Source organism: Bombus terrestris, chromosome 6, assembly GCF_910591885.1.
Source record: "Bombus terrestris chromosome 6, iyBomTerr1.2, whole genome shotgun sequence".
Classification (NCBI taxonomy): Eukaryota; Metazoa; Arthropoda; class Insecta; order Hymenoptera; family Apidae; genus Bombus; species Bombus terrestris.
In genome coordinates, this window is record NC_063274.1 from 14681100 (window position 1) to 14698530 (window position 17431).

The window sequence follows — 17431 nt, forward strand, 5'->3', positions numbered from 1 at the left end:
TATGTTGTTTCCAGAAACGATATCGTAAATACTGTTTCGACAGACTTGCCGTAAAATGAAGAAGAGGAAATGAATTTTCTATCTCCTCTTGTTGCGTTTAAATTCTGTCTTGTTTCAAACTATCTTAATTGGGTCTTCTTAAGAAACAGAATTAAGAAATAAACATAGATAACTAATCGATTGCTTGGAAAGACATTTCGTTCCTATCAACGTGTTATTTTCAGCGTGATAAAAATCTACATACTCTAAATCAACTTATAAATATTTTCTCTGTTTTTTATTTTTCTCCGATCGAATTTCTTCTTCCTCTTAAAATATTCACAAAAACGAGAGAATTGTTACGTCTTCGAATCGTCCACGACAACGGTGGATTAATTCTCTCGTTGAAAATCGATCAATTGTTTGGAAGAAAATCGAACAAACCTACAACGGAGATTTGTATATAAGACGTGCTTAGAAAACGACGGAATTGTAGCCGAAAATTGTCGAAAGCAAATTGCTCCAGACCTATCCTCGTGCTTGAACGTGCTCCATCCTCGATCAAAATCGTGGCTAGACCAGATACGTGACTGACACTCGATACGTGAGAAATATCTCCCTAGTAAACAGGCCGATAGATGCACGTAAGATTGACAATCGTTGGTCAGTGAAAACGCCGATATTGCGCAAAGAAAGCGCATCTCGGCCTGAATTTTGACTACTTAACGTAACAAAAGTGCCATTAAGAAACAAAATCCTCGCAATGTTAATTACAAATACACTATACTGTGCTGTATGATACCTGTTTACGATTTAGCTCATTGAAAATCAAACAGTAAAAAAAAAACACGTAAAAGATGGAAATAGCGTAACTTAAAATTTACAATTTAAATTTAATATTGATTTGTCGAGATACCGAAAAAGGATTGGAGCAATTAATATAAGTTAGAATTAAAATAATAGGTTGAGTGATTCCAATCGATTCTCATTCTTTAAAAGCAATTTTCTCCAGAAACACTTGTACATGTACGTACAATCCAACAGTAGTTACGTTCAATATATTCGTGTATATATATATATATATATATATATATATTACTTGAATTCTAATTAGAACTCAGGACGTGTGCTTTATCACTTCCGGTCTATCCATCTTGGTGGTCGACACCAGAGATATCCTTAACGTTTATAGCACGACCAGCCAACAAACTTGAAATTATGTGATCAGAATCTGTATCATCATACCCTTGTGAGACATATCGTAGTTCATTTGGAATTCCATAAATCTCGGTTGTAGAACGACATTGCGATAAACGACCCATGGGTAGTAGAATTCTGCAACAAAACATCCATCAATTAAAAGTTTCAGGCTGAAACTCGTTCGTTGAATTTCAAATCACAAATTGCAAACACAAGACGCGAGCTTTCATAAATCTGACGTTATGCTTGTCAAATTTCTCTTTATAAAGTATAACTTACCTTACAAGTAAATATAAATTATTATGTAATATCATTTTTATAATATAAATATATTATAATATAATATTTTGTAACATAACTTATATTTATACAATATAAATTTATATTTATAATTATTTTATATTACAAATCGATGTTCATAATAGAAGAAGTTACAAAGAAAGCAATTAGAAATTTCTGTGAGATAGAACTGGGTGTACAATGCGATTTTAAGTAGGTCAGAAATCAAAAGAGCACGAACGGTTAGAAGAGACCCATTATTATTATCAATAGAAAGATAATATAGACTTGGAGAAGAGAAAATGTTCATGCACGCTTGAAAATACTTTTGCACGAAATATGAAAAATTTCCGCAGATAGAAAGAAACTTCGTAGTAATCGAAATTCTACAGTGAAAACAGCCCATTCAGCGTATTTGGAAGTTAATACCGACCGTGATCTGGCCGCTGGTGAATGTAACACATCCGAATTACAAATTGGCCGATCGAGAATGTTAGGATGATGGATCCGATTAGTCACGGATCGTCTCGTATTTCGTAGGTTAACTTCCTCGATATCTGGCGCGATAACTCGGTCAAACTGGTCTGGCTGATTTTCCACCTATCTCCGATATTTACCTCTAAGCATGAACGTGTGCGAATTTTCGTGATTTCACGACATCAAACTCGTTAAAGAATGAGCAGACCGTGGTCGTTGTTAAAGATAGAAAGTAAAGGTAGTAAATAGCTTTCTGTTTTATCTATTTTCCAGCCATTTACCTTGATTTCCCTATTCGATTTGCTGTAACAATTACGATCTCCCGTCTATCTTCTTCGCTGTAGTAATTATAATCCCAATAGAATCTTGTAGGAAATAGTTGCGTTAAATTTATTTTTCTTTAAATTCCTTAAATTCTGTATAATGCGAATTATAAACTTAATTGAAATTAATTAATTAGAAATAATTTTGAAATATGAAGATATACGTTCGCTGATGTGTAGTTATTAAAATATGTTCACTAATAATAAAAAATTACTTATCGTTAAATAAAGTCTTTAGACGTCATTGTACACCTGGACATGGAAGATGGCTGACGTATCAAAAACATTGTTTAACGTCGCAATTACTAATGTAACTCATAATGATCTTTTAACGAATCTTACTACCTAATCCAATGATCAAATTGCAAACACTGAAAGAAACATTTCGTGTGTGCTTCTAAGTCGACAATAAGATATTTCACGATTCCTATTAAACCGTCAAATTACAAACTGTAAGAAGATCGTTTCATCTGCTTCCAAGCCGACGATACGATATTTAACGATTCTCACTAATCCGTCAAATTGCAAACTCTAAAGAAGCATTTCATACTCCTCCGAGTTAACGAGGAGGTAAAAACGAATCTTACTAATCCGTCAAATTGCAAACTCTAAAGAAACGATATTTCACGTACGTCATTCTACAGAACTTAAAACAGACGGAATAGATGAATAGCCAGAGAAATCCACCAGTGGTAGATTATTCCGCGTATTGCTTCGTATTTCATGAAAATTCGTAGCCGCCAACTGTCCGTTGCGCTAAAAGAACAATAGCTAAGCCGTGGCTCGTTCCTTATCGTCCGTTGCGCTCCAAAACGTTCGTTCTAGCGACGCTAAATAATATTTTCCAATAGCACGGTCCCAGATTTTGTCTGTATGCCCATTGTACACGCGAATTAGATAGCCCAATGCTCGACGGACCGCAGTACCACGAAGCAACACGTGGCGAATAACGCGTGTAAGTTGAACACATATTTCGAAGGTTCGTCTATCAATTATCACGTTCACCACGTACGGCGAACAAAATCGACCGATACCGAGTGTTATAGCGCTATACAGAGGCTACAAAAAATATTGTAATTGTATTAAGTAATTGTAAGTAATTGTATTTGTTATAGCATTTACTAATTAATTAGCTAATTACACATGCTAATTAATTAGATCTGAGTTTATTAAATTTATTATGTTTTATAGTATAAATTTATTTGTTCAAAAGATTAATTTTCTCAACGGACCTTCAATTACGCGGTAACATTAATGAAATTCTAATATTAATGATCTTCGTGATAATCAAATATATTTTCTTTTTTCTTTCTTTTTCTAATGCTATAAACTGTTTGATTTCAGACTTACGATTAAGGCTGGTTGTCCGATGAATCTTGAAAATTTTCCGATGGATACGCAGAGATGTCCACTACAATTTGGCAGCTGTACGTTTTTAACTTAAAAAGAAATTTTACTATCCATCGTTTGTTATAAATTTTCACCTCTCTCTTGGTTTCTTTTATCTTAATCGTTAGTAGACTGTGCATCTTTGTGCATTTACGAAGAAAGTAGAAAAACTCGCAGAATGCAAATATAATTTACAAAGATGTATAAAATATCTAAACTTGTAATAATCTCAGTGATACGTAGTACGTGAAACAATTTTCTATCTACGTTTCGTATTTTAATCACATTCATAAAAATGTGACATTGCCTAAAAATTTAATTACGGTTATGATCTACGCCAATACAAAACTTTTGCGTTTATATAATTATTTTGTAAGTTGCAATGACTTTTATCAAAATTATTCTTGCCAGTAGCGTTCAAGAAAAAGGAACAAGTTATGGAAGAAATTTGAAATTTCCGAGGACATTTGTCAAACGTAAAAAGCACTAAAAGGATAGAATACTCCCGTATCTGAAGAACGTTCGCGTAATTGTCGATTTTTGCGTGAACGTGTCGCACGAGATATAAGAGAGATTTAAGATCAGCAAAGGATACGTATATTATAGTAGCCACTCGGGAGGCTTTTCGTCGAAAGGTGACACTTCAACGACGAACGAATTCGATGCTTTTTTATAGCTCCAGCGCGACGAGCTAGTAAGAAATATTCTCTTGATTGCAGTCGGTTACACGAAACGGGACGTGATCTACAAATGGAACAGCGCCCGACAAGTAGCAATCGCCGAGGACATGAAATTATCCCAATTCGATTTAGTTGCCAATCCCACTGCGAATTATTCTGCATCGGCGACGCTTTCACACGGTGAGTCAGTGCTCCTTCTTCGGCACTTTATTCGAAACTTTATTTAAGAAAAAAAAGAAAAAATAGTTGCTGAAATCGCCAGAGAAAGGAGAATTTATTTCACGTACTTGCCATTTTATTTTATTATTTTTTTCTTTTGTTTCATCTTTGCTCTTTATTTTGGACTCTTTCAGTCCCTTTTTATATTACCATCTTACCTGTTTATAACGATACAAATTTACAATTTTTTTTAACATTTTCTTCTCTTCGTTATAAATACATACAGACGAGTGAACTTTTTGTTTATTTATATACATGTATCGCGTGTCGTAACTAATTTATTAAATTAAATCGGTACATTTAATCAACTTTCTTACGCTATTTTATAATATGAATTTCGATTGTCCTAAAGAAATCGTGGCACTGTAATTTCACTTTAATGTTACCTCGAAGGGAAAACCAAATAAAGATATTAGTAATATAATTACAAAAAAGAACATCATTATTATAAAAGGTATTGTTATTATGAGAAAAATAATGTATGATAATACTATACGATTCTCGATTGCTTCAATCCAAAAATTTAATCTTTTTCATAAAAATTTTAATGTATCACGGTTAATCAATTCATACCGACATAAATGACCAGCGTTCATAACAGTTGACTGCAGTTTTTAAATTATAAAATAGCCAGAGAAAAGCAATAAAAATGGACTATACAGGTGTCAATACGCATCAGTTAATAAAAAAAACTAATCGATAATACAAAACGAATAATCGAACGATTCGAAATAGAAAATTTCAATCATGAATCCAGTCTGTCGTATTTTTCAGATCAGAAATAATCTGATTACCTTTGCCATTCTGTAAATAGACTCTTCGTTGGTCACTCCGCTATGTATACTATGCTACGAATCTAATATCCGCCCTCAAAATGCACGGAAGCAGAAGAACGCAAAAATCGCAAAGTAAATCTTGATCTCCAGTAATACGACGTATTAAATATGTACTTTTCCATTATAGTTAGATGAAATCGACAACATGATATTCACAACTCTCGACAGCTTTAGTTGTTTATATGTTGCGTGTAGTTGGTTTACAGGTGTTGTCTTCTTCCGTAGTTGAGCGCTGGTATGAAACAGAAACAATAAATCGAGCGATATCATCAAATACTTTATCCTCGAACGAAGTATGATATATATACCTTATAAAATGGAGTAGAAAACGACAAATAAAATTTCGATGCACTCGAGCAAACAAATTGAAGATGTCACCTGTTTACTACGTGACAGAATTTTCGATATCCGAATGAAAGTATTACATGCCCATACGATAAAATTATGAAATCGATAGCAATTGAGAGTTCTGCTGAGTCTTTCTTATGTAAAATTCGAATTTTCTTAACAATTTCTGTTACGTCCCGTTATCTGATACGGGCTGAATTCCATCCCTCGGTCGGGACGGCCACTAACGGTACAAACATCATAGGTCGGACTTCAATAATCCTAAGGCACCGTCATAATTTAAATATCGTCCTTTTTACTTTAACTTCAAGGCCCTCAATTGCTGCTACATAGAGGTCAAATCGAGACATTCCTTAGGGCCAGCCAATGAAAAATGGGGAAACGTGGATTTTCCCACTTTTCCCGGGATTTCTACTCGTTTTTTTTTTTTTAATCTTTGTTTATTAATTCCAGGTTTTTTACATATTTTTTTTAGATAATTTTTTCCCAGAATAAACGCTGAATTCTAATTGTAGGGTGGTACAGGCAAAAGTACCGATAAGCGACGGTACGACGTAGTCATGCATTATTACTTTTTTTTTTTAAGATTATTATTGTGCCTTAAATTTAAGCCGCTGTTGCGCTGTGCTTATGTACGATATTTTAATTTATGTCCTGAAAGCCTGGACGCAAAAACAGGACAGTTCGCTATGGGATTTCTACTCGTAAATAACCTATGGTGAGGCGACCAGCGACCATCCCCGGTTCAGTATAAATACCTCCGTCACAGAACAAGAGTTTCTAGTTAGTTTTCTGTTTGTTCTCTGATTCGTAACATTTTGGTCTTTCGAGCCCGATTACGTATCAAGTGAAAAGTGTACACACCAATGATACCCACTACCACAGAGTGTCACGCAAATCCATCATTATCAGTGCAACGAGTTCCAACAACTTCAGTCTCACAACATCACAAGTGTTAACGAAGTACCTTCATCACGAAGCATGTCGACCCCGTCAAAAATCAACTCCCTGCGACGAAAACGCGATAACTATCTCGACAACATCCAGTTCATAAAGAACGGCATCGACGATTACCAACAATCCGACAATCATAGCGTTGGTCCTTTGAAAACATATAAAGGCCTATTCAAGGACGAGTAGAAACAGTTCCAACTAGTCCAGGAAAAATTAAACAACCTCGACGAAGAGGGCAACACGCAGGAACAAGAAGCGCTTGAAACTTATATTTCCCTGGTCGCTCGATTAAGGAATCTTATAAAGGGCGAGCGACCATCAACCCTGTTGACACCCAAAGGCAGCGATTTTCCCGCAACGCGAATTCCATTGCCGAAACTGAAATTCCCCACCTTCGACGGGAAATTTGAGGAATGGGGTGGGTTCTATAATCTTTTTTCCTCGACAATAGGCGACAACCACTACCTCACACCTGTACAAAAATTCCTATACCTTCGATCCCTCCTAACGGGAAAAGCAGCGGACTGCGTGAATGTATTACCCATCAGCGACGCAAATTACATTACCGCTATAGCCATTCTCAAGAACAGGTTCGAGCATCCACGATACGTCGCTTTAAAACACAGCCACGCAATCGTTCAGTATCCAAAAGTAAGTAAACAATGTCCAACGCCCTTGTGGCATTTAATCTGCTCGATCAGCCAAAATCTCTGCTCATTAAAGAATTTAGGAGAACAAACCAATATAAACGCCATACTAATCAGCCTCATCAGTTCGAAATTACCAGCAAATATCATTAAACAATGGGAACTTACGTTACCTAACAAGGAAGTGCCTCATTATACTCATTTATTGGACTTCCTCAAGAATTTGGCACTTATCTTCACACCATCCTCCGAGGTCTCGACGACAAGAGGATCATCGCACCGAATCAACCCAATTCGGTCTGTCAATGTGCGCGACGGAAGCACGCATTTGCCGCGACACAGGCTCCGTTGACATGTCCAATCTGCCGAGGACCACACTCCATTTGGAAATGTGACAACTTCAAGGCTAAACCAGTTGGCGAGCGCCTTAAGAACGTTACAAGGACATCCTTATGCATCAATTACCTGAGGAAAGGACATTCAGTGCAAGATTGTTACGCCGGATTATGTCATAGGTGTGGACAACGGCATCACACGATGCTACATAGGCCTCAACACCACGCAAGAGCTCATCCCGCAACATTCAGCCGAGCCTCCTTTCCGTCAAACAGTCGATTCTTGACACCCACCTCATCATCTCGTCATCGGAAATCTACAACAAACCACAAATCGAAGACACCACGAACGAACTCGTCCCCAACTCCATCCTCCAGCCATCGACGAACACATAAACAGTGACGCCGACAATCGACGATTCCAATGATGACCGAACCTATTAACCCAATAGCACCCGATTCATTACACAACGATCTGGTAATCACGGCTTAAATCAGCATTTTGAACGATAAACAACAACCAATCCGTTGTCGCGCAGTGCTAGCATAAACTTCATAACCGAAAAACTGGCAAAATCACTTTGAATAAGACAAAGGAAATGTTCGGTCCCAATTGGTTCGGTCCCAACAATCTTCGTTTCATAGTTTTAATATCTTTAATACCTCAACTTTCAACCTATCCATTCTCATTTGAAAAATACTTTCAAAATTGACCCCCTCGAAAATCGTATTTGGTATAACACGACAACCATTTGTATTCCACACGATAACCTATCCATAATACTTTCAGCTTCCACCTTCGATCTATCCTTTCTCATCTTTAAAAATATTTCCCAAGTTGCCTCCCTCAAAAATCACGCTTCATACGACATAATAATACTCGTATACCAGACAATAATCTATCCGTAATACTTCAACATTCATCTTCGACCTGTTCTTTCTCATCTTTCAAAATATTTTCAGAATTGTCTACCTAAAGAACCGTACTTGTACGCCAGGCGATAACCCATGAAAGGAAACTCCATTTAAGAATAGATTTCAGCGAAAAATCCTTATCGACGACGCGATGTATCAAGGATCAAACCGAGGAAGGAAAAGATAGACGACGGAAGTATAATCGAAAGAGAAACGTATAGCCATGATAAGAGTCGTCGAAGAATGTCGGTGGCTAAGGCTTGTTCGAATTAGAGGAACGAGAGGAAGGAATTGTCTCTTAACGACTGCAAAGGAACTCGATTGGAAACTTTTATCGGGCCACGCTTACGGATTCTACAGGAATATCGAAGGTACGAATGAATCAGCCCGAAAGTGGGTGGGATTCGAGCGGACCGACAAGTGGTGCGAGAAAACGACGACGTAAAGAAAAAGGAAAAGATGGAGGAAAAGCAATGGAAGAAGATAGGGGATGAAACAGGAGAAGGAGGATGAAGAAAAGAGGTTCCACGTTGAAAGTTGGCAACGGAAGAAACGACGACTAATTGCAGCATCCTCCTGCAGAAAACTCTCGTCCCTCTTGTATTTCCATCGGCTGATAACGAGAAACGAGAGGGGAAACGCCGACTGGCAACGACTTCCACTTTTAATTGGATTAGCATCGATTAATACTCCGCAAACAATCGTCGCGTCGTCACTGTGATTGCATCAATAGGGTGGTAAGAATTTTTTAAGGATCCGTGAACGTGGCGCAAACATTCACGTGTATGCATGACATCGTTTCTGTTTGCGTTGGGCAAATTGAAACACGATTGCCAGGGATAATACGTAGAAAATAGAAAGAGACAGTACAGGTTGGTGTTTGATACGGTTGTTCCTTGTATATTGTACTCGTTATCGAGGAAAAAGTGCGGGACAAACAGAGTGACTAGCTGCTACGTTGGACGCTAGGATATGGTTTGTGCGTAACCGAGGAAACTAATGATCGCGACCCTGTTTGATTTCGATTCCGATCGAACCTTGTTGATATTCGATGTTGAACTCAACTACAGATGAAAATTGAAACGAGTAGAAGATAAATATTATATACATATCGAACAATAGCTGAAGGTGGACCGAACGAAGAGGATCGTGGAATATTGAATTAACTCGATTTATTAGTTTTATGAGTGAAATTGCATTATATTAGTATGTAATCCTCTTTCTCTTTTTTTCATTCGAAGTATAAAAGATAGATTACAAATGTGAATTATAGTATAACAAGGAAAAGAGGACAGATTAGGTTCTATATATTTACCATTATATTGTAACGAAATATTAAGGGTAATATAATAAATATTTGTTAGAAACAATTTTACTTCTACACGCAGATTATACCTTCTCTTTTTTATCCTGTAAACCTCAAGCCATCGAAAACGTCCTAACACGTAGCGTCATAAATAGAAATCCATTCGATCATTGAAATAAACAGTATAGCATAAAATTGATATGGATTCCCAGTCATATAGAAATCAAAAGGCCGTCAAAACTTATTCACCGTGAAGAAAAATCAGACCTAACTTCCACGATGCTAAAACCGTTATCGAAGAAGCCGCTAGCAAATTTTAGAACTGTTTATGGCTCAACAACCCCCATACAAAACTTCGCACAGTACGATCTAGCGTGCAAGAAATACCCAACGTCTCAGCACTAATCAGAACTAAGCCGCCCTCACCCGCATTCGCACCGACCATTCCAGACTTACGCACGAGTAGTTGTTAACAAAACAATCATCTCCTGAATGCCAATCTTGTGGCTCACCTATAACCATACAGCACAGTTTATCGGACTGCCCTAGATTTTCACCTGAAAGAAACAGTTGCAACATTAAAGCCGATACGAACGTCTAAATATGAATGTTTCTCAAAGCATTCATAACGCGTTCGAAACTTTTTTAAACAGTTAAACATACTCAATTCCATGTAACTGTGTACCATTAATCTTGTAAACATGTAATCGCTAATTACGCGCTATGTATACCTTGAAATAAACTCATGAATAAAGAAATATATTAAGTTGTCCGAAAAGTTTCTTTCGTTTTATAAAGAAATAATAGACGCACAATGTTTTTTGTTTTATATTAGTTTATTAAATTATGCACGAACATAATAATAGAAATAGAACGAAATGGAGCATACCTAATTCAATAAAGTAATATGAAACAGAAATTGTTGTTCATCTATTATCGCCTTATGAAACGAAAGAAACTTTTCGGACAATCTAATAGTAAATAAATAATAAATTTTTCTGTGTTACGTATTGAATGTATTATCTGACTTCAGCGGAATATTCGATGCTGCTGGTATATTTTCATCTGCAGAGGCACATGGGTAATTTCCTTATACAAGTATACGGGCCCTGTGTTTTACTCGTGGTCCTATCTTGGGTCTCCTTCTGGTTAAATCGAGAAGCCACTGCAGATCGTGTATCACTGGGTAAGCTCATAGCTAGGCCATGTTTCACAGATATACGTACGCTAGAAGCAAATAAATAAAAATTAATCGGATTTTTTAAATGACAACGAAGGTTAATCGCGTGGTAGAAATAGTACCAGAAGTATATAATTATAGTGATGCTTTTACCGGATATTTAACTTGTTACGTCGATTGGAAATTTCAGACAGTTTTATATTGATTTTATTCGGCAAAAGGAATTTCTATCCGTCTATTTATTAAATCATATAATGACTTCATCTTATTTGTAAAACGATGTAAAATAGTCTTTCTTCTGTCTTCTTCTAATAATTAGATTTTTCTTTATTAAATTCACAAAAAACATATTTGCCAAAACATTTTATCGTTGGGAATTGGATAAAATCATACTTCGATTATTTGCAACATATCTGTTGTTCAAATGAATGATAAAACAAACTGTAAGATAATCGACAGAGCACTGCGACAAATGTAACACATTCGTTGTTTTATCTCAATTATATAAACAATAACGACTGCGTTGGTTTCGAGTCATTTTAAAAATTATATTTTGGAGCCGAATACGTATATTCTTTGATAACTTGACAATTGAATGAAATATAAATAAAAGTCCTTTCATATTTGTTTAAAGGCATAACAACCGTATTAACGATGACGTTTCTGGGATTGGAGGCGCGGACAGATTTGCCTAAAGTTCCTTACCCCACTGCCCTGGACTTCTTCGTTTTTCTTTCTTTCGCTTTCATTTTTGCCACTATTATACAATTCGCGGTGGTGCATTATTTCACCAAGTACGGTTCCGGCGAGTGTTATTTCAGCTCCGATTTAAGCGAAAGCGAGAGTTCCAGCGACGAGGAGGAGGCGAATAGACGACAATTGCAGAAAGAACCGGTAATTTGCATGCATTTGATATTTTATTACTTCAGTGAAAACGGTCGAACGAACGAACAGTTTATCAACTTTTATAATAACCATTATCACCCATCAAACATATTTAAATCTGTTTTCATAAATTTATCTATTGTAAATTAATCTAGTTGCATCGAATTTGTGTTAAATCATTTGTCTCTACGGTTATGTAATTATTTCATAATAACAAACATTTATGACGTAGAAGTATAGAAATTATATTATCTTCTACGCAGAGAATAAAAATAATGTTATTCTGTGCTTAGCGTTCTTTCAATATCTAAATCAGAAAAAACAGATATCGATATTGAGATTGGCACAACCTATATTCAATTATTCAAGTCTTAAAGTTTTGATTAATAAGTAACGACTACGATAAATCACTGGTATTTAAAATGGAAATGGAACAAAAATACTCCCAAATTCCAATAACAATGATAAATCTCTCGCTTATATTATATTTCACGAATACGTGCAAGATCGTTCAATATTCATACTTTGTAAGAGATCATGCAAATCTCCGCTATTTTGGCATTGTTCCATATTGAAATCGGCAAACCCGATTTCTGGATTCCGGTTATAAAGATCGAAATCGTCGCTCTGCCAGCGTGATAATCCATCATAGACGCTTTCTTACGTCCCTTCCAATATTAGACATATGCTTCTACGAAAACTTGATAGCGAACATTAATAAACAAAATCTATGTTACGAAATATCCACAACTATTGAAAGATACAAAGAAACTTGTTTTACATGTTTTGCGTTTATCGCTCTTCTTTTTTTTCTACAGTAGAATAGTACAATACTCGTGAAAGGAAACAGATGAGAGCTTTTATTGAAATCGGTGAGGGTCAAATCAGAAGCTTCCCTTGTTAGCGAATGTAAACCTTTAGAGACTTAACTTATTTTTCTTAACGCTGCGTATATTTTTGGAAAGATTGAATTTATTATAAATGCACCAGCAAAATAGAAGACTTTAATAGGTCATCATATTCTTCATTGTGGAAACGAATTGCATATAAAGAAACAAAATAAAGTACCTGGACCATGATACTTTGATTTACATAAGAGGAAGAGTATACGTATATATCATTCGATCTCCATATAACAATAAAGAACATGAAGTATAAAGGGAATATAAATGTTGATTTAAAGTTACTTTAATCCAATCCAAGAAATAATTGGATTCCTAAAGTTGTATGTAGGTTACTGCAATGAAAAGCCTTAATAGAAGGAAAAGGAAAGTTATTCGCATCGAAATAAAATTACCTTCGATTTGAAATACATTTACATGCATGACCAACGCGTTAATTCGTCGAATAACTTCCATATGGTGGATAAAAAAAGGTTTGAGAAAATATACTTCCAAAAGTGCGGTCATTCGTTTGAAACGAAGATAGTTCGATCATTTTTAACGTTTCACTAAGAAGTCGTCACTAAGAAGCCGTTTCACTAAGATATCGTACATTGTATCTTAACATACTCACAGCCAGTAATTGTACGAAAATCCTGAAATTTCAAAATGACAAGTTTCGACAATTATGATTATATTATTATTTTCAAAGTCTGAAGTACTTTACATCGGTTATTATTATTAATTAAACTAAACACAAGAGATCCTTCTTTCCTTGTAGATATTCATAATCAGCTTGGCACGACTAGCTTATACTTGGACATGTTTTCGCCTTGGAGAGACGCGATATTACGTCAGTAGTCGTTAATGTATTAATATTATTTTTATGCTACCTCAAATATATGGTTCCTATGTGAGCTTGCAAACCGAAAACAGCTTTCATTTATCCGTCAATTATGTGACCAGCAAAACAGCGTAAACTAAAAAAAAAAATATCCACAGACACATGTAACGAATGGATAGTGAAATAAAACAATAAATACCAATAAAATATAATAAATATAAAATAAAATATTACCTCGAATATTCTAGATCAATAAAACTAGCAGAAAACAACAAAAACAATCCAACGAAAATATTTACAAGTTCCAGATGAATTTCGAGAGACGATATTTTCCTCCGTGTCTCTCGTTTTTTTTCGTTTTAATTTTCGTTTAATTTAAGGGACGTTTATCATTTCACCTATCCCATCGGAATATTATTAGACTATATATTATATGCGAAAGCATTGAAACGCACAATAAATATCTGCTGCTACTTATTTCAGGTACCCCAATCGCACAAAAGAACCGCTGGAAACCTAACGGCAAGAGGGCACTCAAGTCGAAATTTTACGATGAATGAGGACGGTATGATTGAAGTGATACCGTTATCAGCGATCCCAGAACCCAGCAGAAATCCTACAGTGGGCCACTGGCAGATGTCCTGCGTGACCTGCAGCCCGCCCCCTCGTCAAGCTCCTCCGAGCAGAAAAGAGGGATCCGGTCGAAGGCGACGCAGAAGAACGCCTAGATACAATTCCGTATCGAAAATCGATCGTGCCAGCCGCATCGTGTTCCCCGTGTTCTTCCTGGCTATCAACGTGTTCTACTGGTGCGCGTATCTGTCGAGAAGCGAGCGTATCAATTACTACAACGTGGACTCGAACGGCACGTGAAATCGGTCGCTAAACGGGACAACCAAGGGAAAACAAGTGTACGAACGTTCTCCACGGGATTACTCAACGGAGAAGGAGATGTCGATCGACCAATCTACGATATTACTTTAAGCGATCACTTAATAAAAATTGTTGGCCGGCGGGCGATTTACGAGGAGAATGAGAGCTTTGGACGAGCGTATGAACGAATATTACGTTATCGTTCGTAAATTTAATCGTATTAAATAGAAAGGGACAAGGATGCATGAATATTATAAGTATTAGAGACATTTGCATTTGTATTTTTAACTCTCCGTAGGGGAAGTTTCTAACTATTGTTTTAAAAAGTTTTAATTATTGCTTAGCTTGCGATCAAAGTAAAATCTTTTCGAAAAAAATTGCGAATATTTCAAGGGGAGATTCTAATATTTAACTTAACAAGTTATTAGATAATATAACAAAGATGTTAATAAGTATGGCAGAATTTTTTAAAAGTCTGAAACAGCAAGAAGATGTATATTTGGATATAAACGATCCAATTTCTATATTGAAAATATATATTTTATAATACATTGTATATGGAACATTACTAAATTGTGACATTTTCCAATTTCCTTTACAATTAGTACAATGATACATATTTCACTTGAAATTCTGCATTCTTACGATTAACCTTGTGAACGATGATACTAATAAATAATCGATATCAACAATACGGACGAAGATATGAGACCAGACTAGGAAACCTTATGAAACGCTATATAAATATTTAGTAAAGCTTAAAATGTGAGTTTGTAATGTATGCGGAGAAACTGAAGAGATAAATATTGTTTAAATCATTTTAAGAAATAATTATTGTTTAAATTTTATATCTTGTTAAATAGTGATTCATATCGTAACACTTAAAAAACGAACTATAATAGGTTTTTTGTGTTTAACACTTTAAATATAGTAGACGAATTTATAATTTAAACAGTATCATTATTAGACAGTAAACAGTAATTATTATTACTATTTTATGACAATAAACGTTATGTTCACGATTCAAAATAGAATGATATATGTAGAAATATCTCTTTACAATAACAATCAGATGTAAAAATATCTTTTTATAATTCACGACTTACAAGCCGTTCAAGGGTTAATAAGCATATTTTTCGTTAGCAAATAACATTATTCATTATTCTCGACAAAAATGGAAAAATTGTCTGCGTTAAAATGAGATATATACACATATATATGAAATATTATGTTCAATCTCCTAAGTGTTAAATTATAGCACACGAATATAACACGGATATAAAAAATCCCTTATCCGTACCAATTAATCATTCTAAATAGTGATAAATGTATTGGAAAACACCAATCTATTTCTGTCAATCACAATCACAGAAATTACTTCCTCCACTCTTGAAACAAGCAATTGGGTCAACAAATGATTGTATAACCATGCTAGAACGAGATAGTAGTACAGTACTAAATTGTACTCATCATTTCCATTACAGATAACGACTGATTATTATAGGTTCGACCTTTGTCTAACAGTCATAAATGGTAATAAATTAAAATCGTCGTTTCATATTTTTGACCGTTAACGTGCCATACAATAGTTAGTATTTATGGTTTTCTTTCCTCGAAAACACAGTGTTCAAGTTAGTCTACTATTTTCTGAGAAGAAAATTTAGCTTTAATACCTCCCTCGTTAGACTATACAAAATACGTGAACAATGAAAAATTAGAACCTTTCCATATTTTTTCTCAATTATCGACTTTTCTTCCTTCTTAATTGTCAATAAAACGAAATTTTATAATGTCGTGATATCTGTAACATTCAATTTGTTTCAGAGAATAAATTAATTCTCACCTTCCGTGCATGTGTGGAAAAAAAGATTTCAAATGTAAATGATGCGATAAAGTTTAGGACAAATATATAAAAATTGTTTGAAATTCCTACCTGAATGTAAGTTGCATCAATTACAGAAAAAAAATTGTGCCAGTCTGATCTAATAATAAAATATCGGTGAAACGTACGGAATAAATTTTAATCATTAGAAGAACGTTTAGTGAGTGAAATGATAGAAATATTCAATGGTAATTGCGTATTAGGTGCGACAATAAAAATCAATTTTAAAAACAGTCCGTTGTTATTTATTGTAACATATATACACAAAATATGTACATACAATATAGCCTGCTACAATAAAATAAAGATATGTAGTATTTTTCAACATATGGAGTGTAGTGAGGTATACATAGTACATGCCCTCTATGAAAATATTATTAAATAATGAGAAATATAATACAAATACAATAGAATTCTTTCATTTCTTATAACAAATTTGTAAAAAGAAACAACAAAATATGGTTTATTTAGCTCCGAAATCATAGTATTACTGTGTCATGTTTTGTAAATATTTTTAAATATTTCTTTAAATTGTTCTGTTTCTTAATATTTAAGAAATTTGTATTTTTTATTGATAGTATGTACTTCAGTTAATTTTTTTTCCTTTTTAACACAAAACAAATATTTCTTTACTGATAACAAATTATACATAATACTTTCTTATCTTTCATCATATTTTATGCAATACTTATCTCAAACAATTCATATTTACAATAACTTTCGTTTGACTGATACAATGAAATGCAAAACGCCATAATGATGATAAGTTTGTTATTATACTGATGTTGTATTAGCTTTTATAAACATATTCTGTTGTCGAAAATTTTCAAAATGAACAATATTCACGCCATTCAATTAGCACGCATGTTGTATCATTAATGCTAACATTAAAAATCTATATTGTTTCTAGTAAATAAAAGAAAACTTACGAATAAAAACAGGAAAAAAAGGAAATAACAAATAAATAAAAAATTTCTCTGTAGCAGAAATATTCGTACT

General features: G+C 34.6%; 1 protein-coding gene and 2 long non-coding RNA genes across 9 annotated transcripts in view; 1 reads left to right on the forward strand and 2 right to left on the reverse strand.

Moving 5' to 3' along the window:
* Positions 1 to 16665, forward strand: part of LOC100649807 (gamma-aminobutyric acid receptor alpha-like) — a 103885-nt gene extending 87220 nt beyond the window's left edge. For all 4 annotated transcript variants that reach the window (XM_048406302.1, XM_048406300.1, XM_048406301.1 and 1 more), the window contains 5 exons: positions 3603 to 3685; positions 4367 to 4507; positions 10921 to 11073; positions 11702 to 11961; positions 14161 to 16665. In XM_048406302.1, the coding sequence (XP_048262259.1) occupies positions 3603 to 3685; positions 4367 to 4507; positions 10921 to 11073; positions 11702 to 11961; positions 14161 to 14550 (1027 nt within the window). In that variant the 3' untranslated portion in view covers positions 14551 to 16665. The remainder of the gene's footprint in view (positions 1 to 3602; positions 3686 to 4366; positions 4508 to 10920; positions 11074 to 11701; positions 11962 to 14160) is intronic.
* On the reverse strand, positions 4574 to 6244 carry LOC125385201. Its single transcript, XR_007224229.1, has 2 exons — positions 5691 to 6244; positions 4574 to 5614 (listed from the first exon to the last, which is right to left on the reverse strand). It is a non-coding gene; the product is annotated as an uncharacterized LOC125385201 (long non-coding RNA).
* LOC110119333 lies at positions 6562 to 14399 on the reverse strand. 4 transcript variants are annotated; one of them, XR_002307744.2, is made up of 5 exons: positions 14261 to 14399; positions 13912 to 14193; positions 13561 to 13813; positions 10916 to 13489; positions 6562 to 10444 (listed from the first exon to the last, which is right to left on the reverse strand). It is a non-coding gene; the product is annotated as an uncharacterized LOC110119333 (long non-coding RNA). The 4 variants fall into 4 exon arrangements; XR_007224226.1 differs by having other exon boundaries at positions 10916 to 11114; positions 13250 to 13813; XR_007224227.1 differs by having other exon boundaries at positions 6562 to 7693; positions 7797 to 10444; positions 10916 to 13813.
* Positions 16666 to 17431: the final 766 nt, after the last annotated feature.